The sequence below is a fragment of the Triturus cristatus genome, chromosome 4_1, assembly GCF_964204655.1.
Source record: "Triturus cristatus chromosome 4_1, aTriCri1.1, whole genome shotgun sequence".
Classification (NCBI taxonomy): Eukaryota; Metazoa; Chordata; class Amphibia; order Caudata; family Salamandridae; genus Triturus; species Triturus cristatus.
The window spans coordinates 81,645,099-81,666,123 of NC_140585.1; the positions used below are offsets into that span (position 1 = coordinate 81,645,099).

At 46.2% G+C, this 21,025-nt stretch overlaps 1 protein-coding gene across 1 annotated transcript; it reads right to left on the reverse strand.

The window, feature by feature from the left end:
- Nucleotides 1–4,954: 4,954 nt before the first annotated feature.
- On the reverse strand, nt 4,955–7,461 carry LOC146839589 (heat shock 70 kDa protein-like). The gene has a single exon (XM_085651666.1). It carries the CDS (start codon nt 7,153–7,155, stop codon nt 5,218–5,220), a length of 1,938 nt encoding a protein of 645 aa, XP_085507792.1. The 5' UTR covers nt 7,156–7,461; the 3' UTR covers nt 4,955–5,217.
- Between the last annotated feature and the right edge of the window lie 13,564 nt (nt 7,462–21,025).

The window sequence follows — 21,025 nt, forward strand, 5'->3', positions numbered from 1 at the left end:
GACACAGGTTGTAGTTGTAAAACCATTAACAAAGCTCATTCTACTTTACTTTTACAAGCCTTTTTAAACACCGAATCCAGAAAGATTCTCTGGGCCTTACCTGGGTCTCAATGACCCATCACCTGTGGTCTCGCCCAGAGTGCTGCCCTCCGAGCCCCTTTATCCTCCCCTGTGGTCTCTGAGCTCTCATCAGGGGTGTCACTCGATGGCATCTCCCATGGAGCCTGGCAATCCTTCCATAGGAGCTCATATCTTTGAGGAACTGTCTGAACGGTTTGGGGATCCAAGACAAGCAGGAGTTACTGGGCCACAAGGGAGGCCTTTTACCACTGATGTACTGGACTTACACTTTTACTGAACCTGAGCACTAACTACACCCTTTCAGAACTGAACTGTTAGGGTGGCAAAGCACCGGCACCAGGCTTCTCAGGGACATAATGTGTGGGTACAGACTCAAAACTCAACAATTACACAACAGAATTAAATAATGACTGTCCAGCCCAGTCATTTAGAAATACAAAAAGGGAAAAGTAATTTATTACTAGGGCTCCTGGTTTTATAGTACTTATTTTTTCAACACTTCAGTCTGCATTCATCAGTATTTAATAGTTTGCCCAACTTGTTGGTATTTATCCATATTTATTTAGTATTTTGTGAATAAATGAAGTCAGAACTTGAATATTTCTACATTTAAAAAAATCTAAATGTGCACTTGCACTTTGATGCCTGGCATGTTCTTTTAGCACAATAAACAATCAAATATAATAAAACAGTCGACACAAATGAGAATATTAGCATTGTAGCACAAGCATGCATTGAGATTTGCAGTCATTCAAGCCAAGCAGGTCTCATGCTGTGTTTTATTAACTCCCCACGTTTTCACAATGCACAGCTATTGGCCTGGGCTTCATGAATAATAGAACGGATAGTCGCCTAAAATAAGCCGGATTTTCTGTAAGTTTCTGATTTTAAATAAATACAAAAAACACAATGCTTTCTGTCTGTAAAATGGAAAACTGGGAGTCTTCTATGTTACATAAGACAACAGACTCTTCAAGGGTCCTCAGGGTTCCAACAAGGCCCTACAGGTCAAGCAGCAGTGATCTGTAAAGGCAGGTTTCCGGTGCAGCCCACAGAGGGAAGTTTAAACAGATTACTGTGTCTCTGAACCACACATCAGTCTCTTAGAAATAACCAACTTTTTAGCAGTTGAAAATGAGGCCCAAAATCTGCAATTTGTGTTTAGTGCATTCTTTCTCACCTGCCACAGGGCCCCAGCATAAAGTCCTTGCTGGATGTGTGATGCCTGTATGTGGCTCTTACAAGGGAAACAGCAATTACAACGCGGTCTATACCACGCATGCCATTACAACGCAATGTTACAACACATGCGCCTTTACAACGCATGCCTTTACTACGTATATTTATACCAAGAACTGCTTTACAACGCATTCCATTACACTGGAAAAAATAAGTATTATATATGTTTGTATAAGGTAAGTGTTTATATATCTATCACAAACAGTAATGAGTGCTGACCCAGGCACTCATCACTGACCCTGAGTCTCTCCGGGGCCTGGGTTGGTCAAAGCTCATGGGTGGCCAACACACATCACACTTCTCTGAGGTACAGCACAAGGAAGACAGAACACAGTCATAATGTTCGCCTTCAAAGCAGTGCACGAGGTGCACAAGGTAGAGGCAGGTAGATCCACTTTACAACTCAGTTCCTGCGAAATACCTCCTGGTCTGGGTGACCCCGGGCAGGAGTCACACTTGAGAGCTTCAGTGCAGTGCACCAGGCTCAAATAGGGGGCGCAGTGTAGTTGTATAGCAGTTCCTGCAAAGGCCCTCCAACCAGTCCACTCTTTGGACCAGTTTCCTCTTCCAGGTCACCACAGATGGTCTCCTCCTCTGGGTACATTTCCTCCTGCAGTGGCCCCTCCACTCCCCTCTCTCATCATGCTAGGTAGACTCATGAATATCAAGAGGTCCCATGACACTATGCGGGCACTCTTCTATCCACGAGAAATCCTGGAACCATTTGAAAAAGTTTCAAGGAATCTCTCACAGTCCTGTGCCAGACAGGGAATGCTGATCCCACCGTCACTGTTTCTGAACTGGTCTGAGCCAAGGAGCTCAGTTTATTCACCCATCTTCTAAGAGCGCAAGTCTCTGTCTTCAGGTGAAAGTCCCACAGCAGGGAAGGATGAGGGGTATCTCAAAGGAGAGCACCCTCTAAAAAAGGCGCAATGAGTGACATCCTGCACCGGACAGCCACCAGCGTTTTGAAGTAGCACCTCTGGGCGAGACAAAATGCAGGCTCCAAAAGAAGGGTTCACCCTATACTAACATAGGACACCCCGTTCTCCGTCTTGTTACACTATCCATCTATAGCAATAGGCGTACTAGACAAGGAACAATCAGGCAAGACAGTGTTGAAAACACACTGCTACATCTCTAAAGGGAGCTATGGCTCCATCCTTCTCACCTTAATGTATGGTGCTTCAGAAAAGCTTCAGGAATGCGAGCGATACACTTTGCTTGCATGGGAGGTGGTTCTGCAGCCTCCATCGTATACCCGGCTCTACTAGGGGAAATCTGAAATGAATCTCACTGATCCCATAACCATACACTTGCATGACCTACAGATGCATAATACCAGTTCCCTATTACTCCTTGCACCTACAGTGCACCAGGATGTTAGCAAAGGGCATGGTGTCACAGCACTTTAGTGGACAATCGGAGTGAGGACTGGTGTTTTGTGAGCTCATTCAGACCCCTGAGCACTACTCTGGGCCTCCAGTTTCTTTACACATATAAGGCGCTCATGAATGATTGTTCCATATGCTGGGCACCAGCAATCATAAATACCGTGGATTTTTGCAGTTACGTAACTGAGAGCAGCGGTGCACTCTTGCAAAACCATGCGGGGGGCATTCCCGGCCCCACAGGGTGCTCAGCTCGCAACTAGGAACTCACTACTAGACTCCCAGCCCTCAGTGTTCCACTGCCCTCTATTGGGGTTTTCACAAACATTCTGTGACTGGGCATCTTTCTCCACTGACCTCACGTCTCACTGTCGTCTCTCTGAACGTCCTAGTACAGCTTGTTTTCAGAGACCACAGGGGAAGAGCTAGAGGTCGAGAGACCTACCCCAGGAGGCCCCACAGCACTCACCTGTGGTCTGTCTGCCCAAGCTCATGTTTTATCCCACTCAAAGTCTCCTCCATAGTTGTCCTCCTCCACACCTCACCAGAGTTCTTTTTCATATTCCTATCCTTAGGGTTCATTCGCCTGGGATTTATCACCCAGAGACCTCTCCCTGCAGGCCCCCAATCCTCATGCAGGGTCTCTCTCAGAGTACTATACCAGGCAGTCACTCAACCCACATGTGGAGGCTATTTCCCAAGGCCCTGTCAATCAGAGTCTCATTACCAGAGTCTTTTTCCTGGGTGTCAGACAGCTCTCACCTAGTCACTTCCAGAAAGTGGTGTCTCCAACTACTCTGTTGTAGAGTTATATTCGTCTGTAGGTCTCCCTCTCTCTATATGGTGTCAGTCTCTGATACCTTGTCCTGGGGTTTCTCCCAAAGAGTATTCAGAGGGGTGCCACAGCCTTCACTTGTGGTGCCTTCTGGGCTCCTTTAGCTGGGAGTCCCCAGGGCCTTCACTTGGGATCTCAGAATCATCACCTTGGGCCTCCATAAGTGCTGTATCTGGCTCTCTCCCAGTATCCAATCATATGTGGTGTCTATGAGCTCTAACCAGAAGTCTCATCCAAAGTCTTTTCCTTAGGGACTCTAAAGCCATCCCTTGGGGTGTCTGGGAATTCCACCTGGAGATTTTCAGAGATTCCTCTACCCTGGATTTCCCCCCGCACATGATATCTCTTCCAGTCATGACGGTCTCTCTTTAGGGTCCACCCAAGTCCACATTTGGGTCTATCCCAGATCTCTAGATTTGGGCAAGCACCATTAAAGCCTCTACCACAGCTCTGAGAGAACATAATTAAGGCAGGAGCGCCGGGACATGTGAAAGAGAGACATCCCCTAGCAGAAACACTGAGAATACTGGGCTGTGTGGCTGGAATCAAAATCTGGAACAAGGTAGGAGTTTAACAGGAAGGAAGGGCTAAATGTACTAAATAAGGGTTGAAATTTGCCTTTATATTTGCACTTAAGTGCAATTGGTAATGTTTCACTGGAGTAGGATGGAAGGAAAACCTTGCACTAAGAGAGAGGGTTGTGCACTGAGATGGGAGCTGACTAGCATATCCAGTATGACTGTTCTAGATGGGCTCAGAGATGTCTTGAACAGTGGTAGGCCTGGAAGGAAAATCTAGCTCTGAGGGAGCTACTGAGAAAATAGTGCACTGGGAACGAGGATGTATGGCAGACACTGTAAAGTGGTGAGGACTTGGAGAGATGCCCTGCACAGGGATGGCAGATGCAGGCAGTTTAAGAGCCGAGTAAAGGGGCTGGTTGCTGGTGTGATGTTTCACTTAAATGGGGACTGAAAGGGAGTACTGGAAGGACAGAGCCCCTGCTTTGCGTTGGGGGCTGGAGGAAGATACAATCTTAAGATGAGAGCTGTGGGTGAGATGAGGAGATGAAGGGAGAGATACTGTGAGGGGACAGTGGAAGGATTATACGCGCTCTTTCCAGATGTCTATTGTTTTGACATTATGGTGCCCCCCTCCCCCCCCATCCTCCTCCCTGCCCCCCTAAGCACATTTAATAAGACTCCCACCCCAGGAAAAGATATAGCTATCTCCATGTTAAGATGTTCCAGAACAACGCTCAAACAGGAAACAGCTTAAAGAAAACTGATTTAAAATTAGAAACTGAATATATAAAAATATCTATGTACCAAAATGTTTACTTGTTCACCCGTAGACATTTTCACAACAGAAGGCAATTTATTCACAAGGAAGAAACAAACAACTTCAAAGATAAACTAAAAATAGCATTTTATTTTAAATTTTCAAAGTACCAGCTTTGAAATGCTACACCCAATCAGATTAAATATCTGATAAATTGCGAACAGCATATCATCTCTCACACAACTAGACTTAAATAATACAAACAAACAAATCTTCATGTAAACATTAGGGTCTTCAATTAGCAGTACATATTTGATTTTAAAAACAAATCTGTCAATTCAGTAATTAAAAAACGGATGGGAGTCCATGAAAATAGTCCATTATTGTCTATCATTAATCTACTTCCTCAATGGTGGGTCCAGTGCTGGAGCTCCCTTGACGAGCCTGAGCCCCACAGCTCCCACCAGGCATTCCCCCAGGCATCCCACCCTGGTACAGTTTGGTGATGATGGGATTACAGACCTTCTCAAGCTCCTTCTGCTGGTGCTCATACTCCTCCTTCTCTGCCAGCTGATTGCTCTCCAACCAGGCGATAGTCTGGTTACATTTGTCCACAATCTTCTTCCGCTCATCTTCACTGATCTTGTCTTTAAGTTTGTCATCCTCCACAGTGCTCTTCATGTTGAAGGTGTAAGACTCAAGTGCGTTCTTTGCAGAGACCTTCTCTCTCTGGGCTTCATCATCTGCTTTGTACCTCTCTGCCTCCTGCACCATCCTCTCAATCTCCTCTTTGCTCAGTCGGCCCTTGTCGTTGGTGATGGTGATCTTGTTCTGTTTGCCAGAACTCTTGTCCACAGCAGAGACATTCAAGATACCGTTGGCATCTATATCAAAGGTCACCTCGATCTGTGGCACACCACGAGGGGCTGGTGGGATTCCGCTCAGATCAAATTTCCCCAGGAGATTGTTGTCCTTGGTCATGGCTCTTTCACCCTCATACACTTGAATGAGGACGCCTGGCTGGTTATCAGAGTAGGTGGAGAAGATCTGGGTTTGCTTGGTTGGGATGGTGGAGTTGCGTTTGATGAGGACAGTCATCACACCACCTGCTGTCTCAAGCCCCAGTGACAGAGGTGCTACATCCAGGAGCAGCAAGTCCTGCACATTCTCAGACTTGTCTCCCATTAGTATAGCAGCCTGCACTGCTGCCCCATAGGCCACAGCTTCGTCTGGGTTGATACTTTTGTTTAGTTCTCTGCCATTAAAAAAGTCTTGCAGTAATTTTTGTATTTTGGGGATGCGAGTGGACCCTCCAACGAGCACAATGTCATGGATATGAGCTTTGTCCAACTTGGCATCCCTCAAGGCCTTCTCCACAGGATCAAGAGTCCCTCTGAAGAGGTCAGCGCACAGCTCCTCAAAGCGTGCCCTGGTGATGGAAGTGTAGAAATCGATGCCTTCGAACAGGGAGTCAATCTCGATGCTGGCCTGAGTGCTGGAAGACAGGGTTCTCTTGGCTCTCTCGCAAGCAGTTCTCAGCCTCCTGACTGCCCTCTTGTTCTGGCTGATGTCCTTCTTGTGCTTTCTCTTGAACTCCTCAATAAAGTGACTGACCATTCGGTTGTCAAAGTCTTCACCTCCCAAGTGGGTGTCTCCAGCTGTGGCCTTAACTTCAAAGATGCCATCATCAATCGTTAGAATTGAGACATCAAAGGTACCACCCCCAAGGTCAAAGATCAGGACATTGCGCTCTCCCCTGCCACTCTTGTCCAGGCCATAGGCAATCGCTGCTGCTGTGGGCTCATTGATGATTCTCAGCACGTTTAAGCCAGCGATTACTCCAGCATCTTTAGTGGCCTGCCTCTGGGAGTCATTGAAGTAAGCAGGCACAGTGATGACAGCATTGGAGACTGGGTGTCCCAAGTATGCCTCTGCAATCTCCTTCATCTTGGTCAGAACCATGGAAGACACCTCCTCTGGGGAGAAAGTCTTATTCTCCCCTTTGTACTCCACTTGAACCTTGGGCTTCCCACCATCACTCACCACCTTGAAGGGCCAGTGCTTCATGTCAGCCTGCACAACCGTGTCATCAAACTTTCTGCCAATCAGTCTCTTAGCATCAAAGACAGTGTTCTGGGGGTTGAGGGCCACCTGGTTCTTAGCCGCATCTCCAATGAGCCTTTCAGTGTCTGTAAAGGCCACATAGCTGGGGGTGGTGCGGTTGCCCTGGTCGTTGGCGATGATCTCCACCTTGCCATGCTGGAAGACCCCCACACAGGAGTAGGTGGTGCCCAGGTCGATGCCAATGGCGACTCCTTTGGGTGCAGTCATTTTCTGCAGTGTTGTCTGAGCAGTGAGCTTCGCTTCAAGATGCTTCGCAGTCTCCTTTTAAATTCTTTCTTCTGGAAACAGCTGAATATCGTCAAGAATTGCACCCTGGTACAAGTCTCTGAGATGTGCTCTTTTCGGCAGGTGAGCTGGTCAAACTTCTGCGGATGCGCGTCTGTGATGTAGCCTTTTCAGGCTATGCAGCTTTGCGTCAACCTCTCGCCTTCAAGCGCTAGACTTGCGCTGCAGTCTCCTCCGGGTCAGGATTCCCTGTATGCGCTCTCTCCGTCTCTTTGATTTACCTCTCTGAGGAATGACAGCTGGAAGCATCGCGGTATGTTTATACTCTGCATGCCGATGGGCTCGTGCGAGACCAGCCAATCACCGCGCGCCCAGCCCTCCCACCCTTCGACTCCATTCACGAACATTCCCGAGGTCTCTTCGGCCGGGAAGCTTCTAGCGCGTGCCAACACAAGCTTCCTAACAACCAATCAAGACGAGTTATAACCCTGATGTCACTACATAGACGAGTATAACGGAAAAGGGACTAAAGTCGCAATCCTCGTCCTACTCCTGGGCGGCCATGTTGGACGAGAAAGTCGAGGCAGCGCCTCAGAGCTGAACAAACTGATCCAAAACACAAGACGATTTATCTAAAGTTCCACATCGTCTTCCATGTAAGAAACATCTTCCATCCAAGCGCCAAACTATGCTTTTACGAATCACTTGACTGAAAAACGGCATTGGTTCTATCATAATACATCACGACCACATGTGCCAGAATGCATTATTACTGTGGTACCTGTTTTCATATTAATGTAAACGCGTTATCTGCTGCAATGCAACAATTTTCTAAGAAAAGCATTATCACGAAGCTTTATTTCTTAATGAACCCAGTGCCTCTAGTGGTACATTATTACAGGGTACAGAATGGGCGAAAGTCGCGCTGCTTCTCGCCCTTTCTGGAACCTCTCATATCTGATCGGACGAGCACGGGATGCGCATGCGCGCATGAGCTGGCAGTATTGAAACATCCGGAGCATTCTACAAATCTCCCGAAAAATAATTATTTTACATGGACACGCCCCTCGTTTCTAATTGGTCAATGCATGCCGAGCCTCTCGCGGGGCTGGGCGTATTTTAAGGTTCTCTAATAAGCTCAATGGGCCGGTGTGTCAACAGACCAGAGACTTCGAGAATCTGCCAGTTGACTCCGCCCTGGTCTCTTTTGATTGGACCTCAGTAGTGACAGCTCGAGAAAGAGCCAGATGTTGGGAAAAAACAGGAATAGTGATTGGTCGTAGGACCTGTGCCCGGGCGCGTGGCTACTTGGTATATGCAGCTGTCAGGGGCGTGGTTTCCATTGTTGCAGCGGATGCATTGGCACCTGTGTCCTGATGCTTGAGAGCATTCTTGCCAACATCGAGGAAGAGAAAAGACTTTTCTTCATTCACTTAAGTGAATCAGTGCTTAATTTGTAAAATAGGAAGTCCAGGTGCTCAAATGTTTTGTCAGAGGCCACACCGACTCCTGCCAGTTCCGTCCACTTACTGTATTGGCCCCACCCACATCCTCAACTAAGTGTGAAGCTTGCAGATCACACACACACACATATATTCACCTATCTCGACAGGTACAGCATATCTTACTGAGCTATGTCCACACAGAAGAGGTGTCGGTCAAAGTTCAGGAGTGTATCTTATGCTTAGCTTGTTAAACAGAAGAGGTGTCGGTCAAAGTTCAGGAGTGTATCTTATGCTTAACTTGTTAAACACAGTGTCACGTCGTGACAAACATTCCGTGAATGTGATGATATAGTAAAGAGAGGAGGTGAAGGAGGTGTGCGTTTAGAATGAAAAAGAAGCAGTCTCAGAGGCAATTGTGTAGACAACGGGAGTTTTTAACAATAAATTGATACACAAACCAGGAAATATGTAAGTGAGATAGTAGGCGAGGGAATGCCGAAAGATCGCACGTTTTGAGGAAAATGACATGGCGGATGCCCGCTAAGGAGTGAGATAAGTGAGGACACCTTTACTCAGTCCTTACCCTTAAGTATGTTTAACTGAGTGTGAATAACAAACAGAAAGGAGCACTTCTATTTCCAACTTAAGAACCGTTCCTCTACATTTTTTCAATATTAAATATATTGTTCCATGACACTTCTACTAACAGGAAAAGTATAGACTGTCAGGAAGCCACAGGAGTTCATAGGGATACATTTTCCTCATGTTCTGTTAAACACATGAAAAAAAATCTGGATATGCATAAGGAGTTAATTATCACAGGAGGAGCGGAGGGCCATCTTTCTGTCTCCGCCAGTGCTTAATTTGTGCCGGTGCTTTCCGGTGCTTAGCACCGGCACTTATTGATCAGGGCCGGGTCTACACCTGAGTGCCAACACACATCGACTGTATGTCATGTGTCAAAAAAATATAATTGACTGCAGTGTTCACAATATGTCTCTCAAATCCCCAGTGAAGATTGCTGCTGACCCAATAATAAATCCATGCCAATTTGACTTCAGTGAAGTCAGTGTTATCGGTGATCGGGCCACTGACTGGGCTAGATTTGGTTCTGTGGGGCTGCGGCAGCCATGGCAGCGTGCGTAACCTTTTTAAAATTCTACGCTCCGGCGCACACACACACACACACGAGTCACGGCGCACAGGCACTTCAGAATGACGTCAGCAGCACTATTATTTGAAGCAGCAAGCGCGTTGCGCAGTGTACAGTGGCAGGACTCTTGTTCTTAAAGGAAGTTACCCAGTAAGTAAACAAACCAACACTGCTTTATCTTTAGAGTGGCCACCGTGGTGGTTGGTATGAACCAACTCAGGGTCTGAGCAATCATGTCGCCGGTGCCGGGCACCATGTGCAATCCCCGGGTCAGGAGGCTGGAAGGGCGGGGCCTTAACCCCTTTCTGAATACTTGTCTATCTATTTGTTGACTTACATCTGAAGTGCTGTTTATTCGTGTTATATTTCAGTATTTGAATACCTGTTCTCCCCCGTGGCTCACTGGAGCCGTCCTGTCACTGTTCTCCTTTGCTGGCAGTCTCCTCCCCTCCTTGGGGTGGTCCCACCAGTAAGCATCGAGCCCTGCCATCCACACAGCTGGTGGGATGGTGAGACCATAGCCCAGACTGGCAGCTCTGGGGTAGTGGTGCACTGGGGCCTGGGAAGGGGAGAGTGTGTGCCAAAGCAACAAGCAGGATTCATAGTGACCCTGGGCAAGTGGGCAGCATGGAAACGGAAAAGAAGAACATTTTCTTTAGTTGCTTGATAAAATTCCAGGGCCGGATAGGAAATCAGTAATATTGCCCTCCCTTCAACGTCCCCACTAAAGCAGTTCTGTTGTTTAACCACACACTTCAATGACGTGTCCAGAATATGCAGGATACATCTTCCTCTGTCAAGCATTTTTCTGTCACCCACAGGGGTAAAATACCCAATAGCCATAGACCTATTTGAAGTTCTTTACGTAACTGCTAGATAAGGTGTTGGTGTTACATGTGTTTTTTGTTTCCAACGTTTGATTTTAGTTCAAATTTGCTTTTTCGTGCAGTCAGTGCTAACAGTGCCCTTGATTTACCCAGGACACATTCTTGAGTTTGTTACATTCTTTGGCATATTTTGTCGACTCGAAGAGCTTGATAAAGAATATAGAATATTCAAACCGTCAATCAATTTTGATGTGACCTGGAAGCTTGGGTCACCAGATGACTGCATGGCTCCGAGACATCATAATTCCTGTTCCAGTCTACTCTCTGTTGTTAAGCAAATTAATGTATTCTGGGAGTTGTAGGCAGTGCACTTGAACTAGATTTCCAACATACCCTGATAAACATGATCTGTTAAAGGTTGAAAAATGTATATTCTTGTGAAATAACAGTGCTTAATTTGAACCGGGCACTTGCTTTTCCTCATTAGATATTGACACAGCGGCTCCCGGCGAGAGCAAGTGAGGGGAAAAATACACAAACGGGAAAGGAGAAGTTAAATAAATATGGAGAAAAGTGACAAAGGGAGAATGCCGGTACCAACAACATTGAGCTAAAGAAGCAGGTAGTGTCTGGGAGTAGATTAAAGAGGACCGAGATTAATTTTGGACTACGCAGTCTTGGTATTCAGTGCGTAGACATTTAATAGCACCATTCGAGGCCTTTGGAGCACAGCTGTGGGCACTCTCACTCATTTCTCCTACAGATTAAGCACTGGATAGGGTCACATGATCTCTTTGCCTGAGAGTCCTTCTGATGCTGTAGTCATATGGCCAAGATTGTCCTGGTATTTTGACACAGTTTATCTTAATTTAAGTTGTATATTGTTTTTGTTTCCATGCCCTGCTTAAACATCGTTATTGTACTGTGGGCCTGCTTCCTTGTAATGTCTGAACACAACTAAGAGGGACAAACAACTCAATTACTAAGCAGTTTACACTACACAGATGACTGTGTGTAAAATATGCATTAACTTTCCCTGTGTTATTACCAGAACAATGCACATCTTAGGCTCACAAGCATCGTTGAATTCCCTTTTTCTATGTTGATGAATGTAGTTTTGACAATCTGGTCACCTCACCCGTGTTAAAAATGGGGGCGGAGACAGAAAGTTGGCCCTCCGCTCCTCCTGTGATAATTAACTCCTTATGCATATCCAGATTTTTTTTCATGTGTTTAACAGAACATGAGGAAAATGTATCCCTATGAACTCCTGTGGCTTCCTGACAGTCTATACTTTTCCTGTTAGTAGAAGTGTCATGGAACAATATATTTAATATTGAAAAAATGTAGAGGAACGGTTCTTAAGTTGGAAATAGAAGTGCTCCTTTCTGTTTGTTATTCACACTCAGTTAAACATACTTAAGGGTAAGGACTGAGTAAAGGTGTCCTCACTTATCTCACTCCTTAGCGGGCATCCGCCTTGTCATTTTCCTCAAAACGTGCGATCTTTCGGCATTCCCTCGCCTACTATCTCACTTACATATTTCCTGGTTTGTGTATCAATTTATTGTTAAAAACTCCCGTTGTCTACACAATTGCCTCTGAGACTGCTTCTTTTTCATTCTAAACGCACACCTCCTTCACCTCCTCTCTTTACTATATCACATTCACGGAATGTTTGTCACGACGTGACACTGTGTTTAACAAGTTAAGCATAAGATACACTCCTGAACTTTGACCGACACCTCTTCTGTTTAACAAGCTAAGCATAAGATACACTCCTGAACTTGACCGACACCTCTTCTGTGTGGACATAGCTCAGTAAGATATGCTGTACCTGTCGAGATAGGTGAATATATATGTGTGTGTGTGTGTGTGATCTGCAAGCTTCACACTTAGTTGAGGATGTGGGTGGGGCCAATACAGTAAGTGGACGGAGCTGGCAGGAGTGGGTGTGGCCTCTGACAAAACATTTGAGCACCTGGACTTCCTATTTTACAAATTAAGCACTGGTCTCCGCCCCCATTTTTAACACGGGTGAGGTGACCAGATTGTCAAAACTACATTCATCAACATAGAAAAAGGGAATTCAACGATGCTTGTGAGCCTAAGATGTGCATTTTTCTGGTAATAACACAGGGAAAGTTAATGAATATTTTACACACAGTCATCTGTTTAGTGTAAACTGCTTAGTAATTGAGTTGTATGTCCCTCTTAGTTGTGTTCAGACATTACAAGGAAGCAGGCCCACAGTACAATAACGATGTTTAAGCAGGGCATGGAAACAAAAACAATATACAACTTAAATTAAGATAAACTGTGTCAAAATACCAGGACAATCTACTCCCAGACACTACCTGCTTCTTTAGCTCACTTTGTTGGTACCGGCATTCTCCCTTTGACACTTTTCTCCATATTTATTTAACTTCTCCTTTCCCGTTTGTGTATTTTTCCCCTCACTTGCTCTCGCCGGGAGCCGCTGTGTCAATATCTAATGAGGAAAAGCAAGTGCCCGGTTCAAATTAAGCACTGTTATTTCACAAGAATATACATTTTTCAACCTTTAACAGATCATGTTTATCAGGGTATGTTGGAAATCTAGTTCAAGTGCACTGCCTACAACTCCCAGAATACATTAATTTGCTTAACAACAGAGAGTAGACTGGAACAGGAATTATGATGTATCGGAGCCATGCAGTCATCTGGTGACCCAAGCTTCCAGGTCACATCAAAATTGATTGACGGTTTGAATATTCTATATTCTTTATCAAGCTCTTCGAGTCGACAAAATATGCCAAAGAATGTAACAAACTCAAGAATGTGTCCTGGGTAAATCAAGGGCACTGTTAGCACTGACTGCACGAAAAAGCAAATTTGAACTAAAATCAAACGTTGGAAACAAAAAACACATGTAACACCAACACCTTATCTAGCAGTTACGTAAAGAACTTCAAATAGGTCTATGGCTATTGGGTATTTTACCCCTGTGGGTGACAGAAAAATGCTTGACAGAGGAAGATGTATCCTGCATATTCTGGACACGTCATTGAAGCGTGTGGTTAAACAACAGAACTGCTTTAGTGGGGACGTTGAAGGGAGGGCAATATTACTGATTTCCTATCCGGCCCTGGAATTTTATCAAGCAACTAAAGAAAATGTTCTTCTTTTCCGTTTCCATGCTGCCCACTTGCCCAGGGTCACTATGAATCCTGCTTGTTGCTTTGGCACACACTCTCCCCTTCCCAGGCCCCAGTGCACCACTACCCCAGAGCTGCCAGTCTGTGCTATGGTCTCACCATCCCACCAGCTGTGTGGATGGCAGGGCTCGATGCTTACTGGTGGGACCACCCCAGGGAGGGGAGGAGACTGCCAGCAAAGGAGAACAGTGACAGGACGGCTCCAGTGAGCCACGGGGGAGAACAGGTATTCAAATCCTGAAATATAACACGAATAAACAGCACTTCAGATGTAAGTCAACGAATAGATAGACAAGTATTCAGAAAGGGGTTAAGGCCCCGCCCTCCCAGCCTCCTGGGGATTGCACACGGTGCCCGGCGCCGGCGACATGATTGCTCAGACCCTGAGTTGGTTCATACCAACCACCACGGTGGCCACTCTAAAGATAAAGCAGTGTTGGTTTGTTTACTTACTGGGTAACTTCCTTTAAGAAGAAGAGGCCTGCTGCTGTACACTGCGCAACACGCTTGCTGCTTCAAATAATAGTGCTGCTGATGTCATTCTGAAGTGCCTGTGCGTCGTGACTCGTGTGTGTGTGTGTGCGCCGGAGCCTAGAATTTTAAAAAGGTTACGCACGCTGCCATGGCTGCCGCAGCCCCACAGAACCAAATCTAGCCCAGTCAGTGGCCCGATCACCGATAACACTGAATTCACTGAAGTCTAATTGGCATGGATTTATTATTGGGTCAGCAGCAATCTTCACTGGGGATTTGAGAGACATATTGTGAACACTGCAGTCAATTATATTTTTTTGACACATGACATGCAGTCGATGTGTGTTGGCACTCAGGTGTAGACCCGGCCCTGATAAATAAGTGCCGGTGCTAAGCACCGGAAAGCACCGTCACAAATTAAGCACTGAAGTGAATGCAGGTTTACCCAGAAGGCAACTTAAAAAGAAGCCATGTTTGGCTTTACAAATGGGGAGTCCTTTGCCTGAATCAAAAATTTGCTAGCATTCGCGCCAAGAATTTTCAATTCTATTAAGGACACGGAGGCGAGGATTATGCTATCTCTTTCTTTACTGTAAAACACAGCAGCCAATTAAATCATTCAGTTAGTTAATACAAACTACATTGTCCATGATGCTTTGCATCAGTCACTCCTTAACCCTCCATAAGAGCCATGAGCACAGTCCCATCATCCTCTTTCTTTGCTCGAACTTCAAAAGTCCACTAAGTCGACACAAAATAATTCAATAACGTCCTCCAACATGGAAGTTAACACAGAACCAAGATCCCTCGAGAGACTTCAACTTGAAGAAACTTCTTATTCAGACTTCTTGTCTGCTCCTAGGAGAAAAATATGAACAACCCGTAATTTCTGCTTATTGTGAAAATACCAACATTCCATCATCAAAACGGGTGGGTAAGCATGAACAATGATATTGTAACATAGCCCGGTGGGATAATCCTTGCCTCCGTGTCCTTAACAGAATTGAAAATTCTTGGCGCGAATGCTAGCAAATTTTTGATTCTATTACAGGACTGGAGGCTTCGGATTATGCTAGTTTAACGCTAATTAAAAACAACAGATGTTAGCAATTAGAAGTTGAGCAGAACCCTCTAGTCTCAGAAAACGAGTACATTCCTCATATGTTTTTAAACACTGTACAACACATAACTTGTCATTGCTAGGAAAAGCATTATACTCAATATGTCTTGATAGAGTCTTTGTACGACCTGTGATAGAAAAGGAAACTCCTTCCGGGGTAAATACTCTACCTCTAATGTCCAAGGCCCACACGTCCGATGAACGCCTACAAGCTGACAGGCATAAAAGCATTGCCAATTTGGCAAACAACTGTTTCCTAGATAGAAGATTATTCCCTGGCCAGCTGCTAAAGAGAGAAATGACTAAGGAGACATCCCATAGGCCTGAATACTTAGGTTTAGGAGGGTTAGCCACCCTTATGCCCTTAAGAAGTTTACATATCATTGGGTGCATACCGACCAGTTTCCCATCTACATGACCTTGGCCCGCCGAGATGGCTGATCTAAAGTTATTCACTGAACGATAATCCAAACCCTCAGCTGCTTTGTCCAAAAGAAAATTTACAATATGGGGTAGGCCTGCCCCCACGGGATCCAGGTGCCGTTCCAGTCACCAACCCATCCAGCCTTTCCAGGCCGAAGAGTACTGTTTCCTAGTTGACGGAGCCCAAGCTTGTTTGATGAAAGCTGTAGCTGTCTCCGAAAATCCCGGCATTTCCCAATGTTGCCGGAAAGCCGCCATGCCATCAGCAACAGTCTCCCCAATAGGATCAATGCTGTTCCTTGTGAGGTCCCAGGAGTAGAGACGCCGACCACAGAAGCATCTTGGGAAGATCGCAGCTCATCTCCAGCAACACCGGGAACCAGGCCTGCGATCTCCACAGGGGCGTTACTAGAATCACTTCTGCTTGTTGTTTGAAAATGTGTGACGTCACTCTGGGAACTAGAAGGAAGTGTGGAAACCCATAGTTCAATGTCCCCGACCAGTCTTGAAGGAAGGCATCGGTCGCCTTCGCTGCTGGATCCGGCCTCCAAATGAAGAAGTTGGGAAGCTGCCGGTTCAGCCTGGAAGCAAACAGGTCCATCTGACATGGACACCAAAGGTCCTGCAAACATTGAAAAATGCTCGGAAGTAGTTGCCAATCGCTGTAATCCCAGAGGTGTCATGAATTCCAGTCCGCTATCAGATTGGACTGGTACCTCTGCAGTGCTCTGTATTGCAACGGTCCCGGGAAAATCACCTAACGCTAATAAACCCACTACTCTAGCAATGACTCTGAGAGAAACCACTTGTTTGTTGAGAATTGCCATAATCTCCTTCTTGAGATCTTTTAAATTCGTTTTTGGAAGACTCAATTGGGCCGTCTGGGAGTCTATCACAAAACCCAGAAACTCTGTTGTCTGCGCCGGGATTAATGCAGATTTGGCGTGGTTGATTACAAACCTCAGACTCTGCAATAGAGACATCGTCATTTGGAGATGTTGCGACACCAATTCTGGACTCTGCGCCATGATTAGAATGTCGTCCAGATAAATAATCATGCGCACCCCTTGCTCCCGTAGGTGAGCTACCACCGGCTTCATCACTTTGGTGAAGCATGAAGGAGCCGAGGAAAGCCCGAAAGGAAGGGTCGAATACTCGAACCACCGACTTTCCATTGAAATTGAAGGAAACGACGGTGTGGAGGAAATATGGGAATGGACAGGTAGGCATCTTTGAGATCTAGCCTGACCATCCAATCTCCCTGTTTCAGCAGATCCATCAAAAAATGGATCCCCTCCATCTTGAAATATTTGCAAATGAGGTACTGATTGAACTCCCTCAAATTTAAAACCAGTCTGTGGCCACCACCCTTCTTCTGGACCAAAAAGACATTGCTGCAAAAGCCGTGAGGCCTGTTGTTCCATGGTGTTATCGAGTGCTTTTGCAGCAATTCGGCTATTTCGTTGTCTATAAAAATGCACTCTTGTCGGGAAAAATGGAGAGGATTGGGGAACGTGTCCTGACAGGGTGTTTCATAAAATTCCAGATGGAACCCCTGAACAGTTTGAAGTACCCGCGAACAAAGAATTGAGTTCGACCCCCCCAATGGTAGTGGAGATAAGTCTGATACGCTTACCTGAAAAATGTTGTGCTTGGAAGCCTGCTCTGTTACCAACTCCGTGGAAACAGCGTCTGTTGAAACGACGACGAGTGGGGTAGAAGGTGCCCCCTCTTGTTGAGTCCCACTCTCCTCTGCCGCGACCATAGTCGCCTCTGGTGGGACCTTGATTATAGAAATGGCCTGACGAGTGTCCCCTGCCTCGTCCGACCCTGTTGAAAAGGCCTTGTTGGAAAACGCGTTTAATGCCTGACTGCGCCTTGTCAAGTGAAGTGAAGGTCCCCACATACTTTGATACATCTTTCACAAAACGGTCTCTGAAGAGATTGCCTTCGGCGAGGGGACCTGGCTCAGCGACTGCGAGATCTGTGAGGTTGGAGTCCATGCGCATAAGCAAGGATTTACGTCGTTCGGTGGAAATGGCGCAATTGACATTTACCCAAAAGGCATATTGCTCTTTGTGTCCAACCTGCCAGGATATCCGGATCCACTGGGGTTGCCGCCTCTTTGGCCATCAGGGCCATTTCCAGAATCTTTGCTAGAGGTCCCACAAGGTCAAGGAGCTTATCTTGACACCCGAGCCAGGCGCGGTCGATCCCCTTCTTGGGGTCCTTTGCAAACTTTTTTAGAAAGGTGAGGAGACTTACGTCTTTCTCTGGGGTCTCAGCCACCTTGTCTGGTAAATCAGGTCAATCAAACATTTGAAAGCGCACTACATACCCGCGAGGGTCTCAAGGCGCGGGGGGGGGGGGGGGGGGGGGGGAGCTGCTACTGATCGAAGAGCCAGGTCTTGAGTGTTCTCATGAAGGTCAGCAGGTCTTGGGTCTGTCGTAGGATCAGCGGTAGGGTGGTCCATGTTTTGGCGGCGAGGTGGGAGAAGGATCTCCCGCCGGTGGTAGTTCTTCGGATGCGCGGAACGGTGGCAAGTGCGAGGTCGGTGGATCGTAGCTGGCGGTTGGGGATGTAGAAGGAGAGTCGACTGTTGAGCTAGGCGGGGCCGGTCTTTTGGAGTGCCTTGTGTGCGTGGATGAGGAGCTTGAAGGATATCTTCTTGTTGACGAGGACACTCAGACCTGAGCCGGTTACAGACCTCCTTGTCGAAACCTTTGCGAAGGTTCTCGTGAAGGTACTCGGTAACCTCTGGCGCCGGAACCCAATCCAAAGATCTGGGATGTATGATATCGCTAGGGTTGAAAGTAAATGGAATATTGGTTGACCCTTCTGGAATGAAAGAAGCCACGTTTTTAGCCTTCTTCTTGGTAGGGGCTTCTTCATCTGTTGTGGTAATGTCAGTATCGGTGTTGGTGGTATCAGTAGCTGGGTATACTTTCTGCTTACTCTCTGCCTTGCCACCAGTGGAATACTCATGATCCCCCGTTGCACCTGAAGTTGGAGGAGTAAGCTTGGATTTATCTGTAGTAAAACCATGACGTTTTGCAAAGCTTTCAAGCTGCTTAGTAATTGGTTTAAGTGCAGCAGCCAATGCTTGTTGCACAGTGTTTGGTACTGTGCTTTCAATAGCCTTTTTCACCGAGGATTGAACGGAGGCGTCCAGAGCCTCCACAATATTATCCTCAAGGACAGTCTCCTGCTGTCCCTCATAATAAACATCCTCCTGATCGTCCTCATATCTCACCCAGTCATCCATCTTACTGTTAAGGCCGTGATGAGAATAGGTAGATGCCAATCTTTATGTAATCAGTAATGGAGGAGTAATGGGGGGGGGGGGCAGCCCACGTTGCACACTGGTACGCCAAAATGTACCAAGCCCCCTCAGCAAAGCTGTACTCAATTTATTTCAGCCCTAAATAGGCGTAGGAGTCAGAAAACAATATATTGAAGCGTGTGCACACTCCTCCAAGGCGTTACTTGTTGCTGCCGATCAGGCGTCACCTCCAACCAACTTTCAGGCAGAAATCGCGGTGAATATGCTGAATGCGGGACGAGCACGACGTGCGCAGCCCAACGCGAGCCCAAAAGAAGCCCAGAAGGAGCACAATGGGCTTGCTTGTGCTGCGCACGTCGGCCGTGAACCACACGGCTCCAACGTTGTGAACGGATGATGAGAGAGGCCCAGAACACCAGTGCGCCTAGCGCGCGGCCGGTAACCGGACCAAAACGGTCCAGTACACTCGCGCTGAGTAGCGTGCTTTTCTTACAATAGCAAACACAACGATCGAGCAGCGCTGGCACTCGGGACAAAGGCCCGTCTTTGCGCGCGACGTGCGCGATCCCAATGTAACTACGGTAACCAGAAACATCAAAAAACACAAATACTATCAAGCCAAAAGGCTACATCATTATATACATCCAATCATGCAATTTTTAGATTAATCATAGCGTAAAGCGTTTGTCAAAACAGAATAATCACAATGCTGTCAGAAGCAATATAGAGGAAGTACTTAGCTCTTGCTGTGAGCAGCAAAGAAAGAGGATGATGGGACTGTGCTCATGGCTCTTATGGAGGGCTAAGAAGGTGTGACTGATGCAAAGCATCATGGACAATGTAGTTTGTATTAACTAATTGAATGTTTTAATTGGCTGCTGTGTTTTACAGTAAAGAAAGAGATAGCATAATCCGAAGCCTCCGGTCCTGTAATAGAATCGGGTGTATTGGTATGTATGGGGCCCACTGAACACTGAGTGTATTTCAAATGTCATACACGGGTCAGGGGGCCATTTCCTGCCTTGCGTTTGTACCCTTTACTTACTGACTCAATAATGCAGGAGCAAGCAAGAGAGGATGTTACATACAAACCGGAGAGCATAGAATATTGTTACTGAGATCAGATTTAATGTTTCTCATGTTTATTATGCACTGTTCTGTCTTTGTAATATGCTCCTTATTGACTCCTCCCCTCTATCGATCCTTATTCACTCATAACTACATTTTGAAACAAGACAGAGGAAGATTTTGAAAAACAAAAAATCTGGTAACTTCGTTTTCCCCATTGACGTACATTAAAGCAGGGGCAATTTCAGGCAGGAGATAGCGAAAATTAAGCCAAATGTCGTTTATAAAAATCAGGAGTCTGCCGTCTTAACCAGGTCTATTGCAATATATGCTCATGCGTCTGTGCCCATGGATTGCTGTATGACGCATTTGGAATGTTGGCAATGAGAGTGGATGGGAGCTGGGTGGTTGAGGCATTCTAAAGAAGGTAATGTGACATTAGGTGACTAAAACATCATGCTCTTTCCTGAGGCCCCTGTGATCATTACAGCCTGAACACGGAAGAGCAGGCGCAGAAACCGTTTCCAGAGCTCCTGGAGAGCTCAGTCAGATAGAGCAGCTAAGAACCATAAGATTCGCAAAAACATAGACTGGAGCTGAGAAAACTTCAGAAAAATAGAACATTCTATAGTGCTGAAGAGGACGGTACCCAAAGAAGTTGCCATTAGCATTGATCCAGACATTTCATTTACGTGCAGGTCCCTAGTAAATTGTATTACCTGTACCCAGGGTCTGTAGATTACATGCAAATAGTGACCAGCAGCACTCACTGCACCACCCACTACAGCTCTACAGGTGCCTTTTAAAACATGTCTCAGACCTCACACTACAGCTTGCAGTGCAGTTTTAAACTCCCATTTC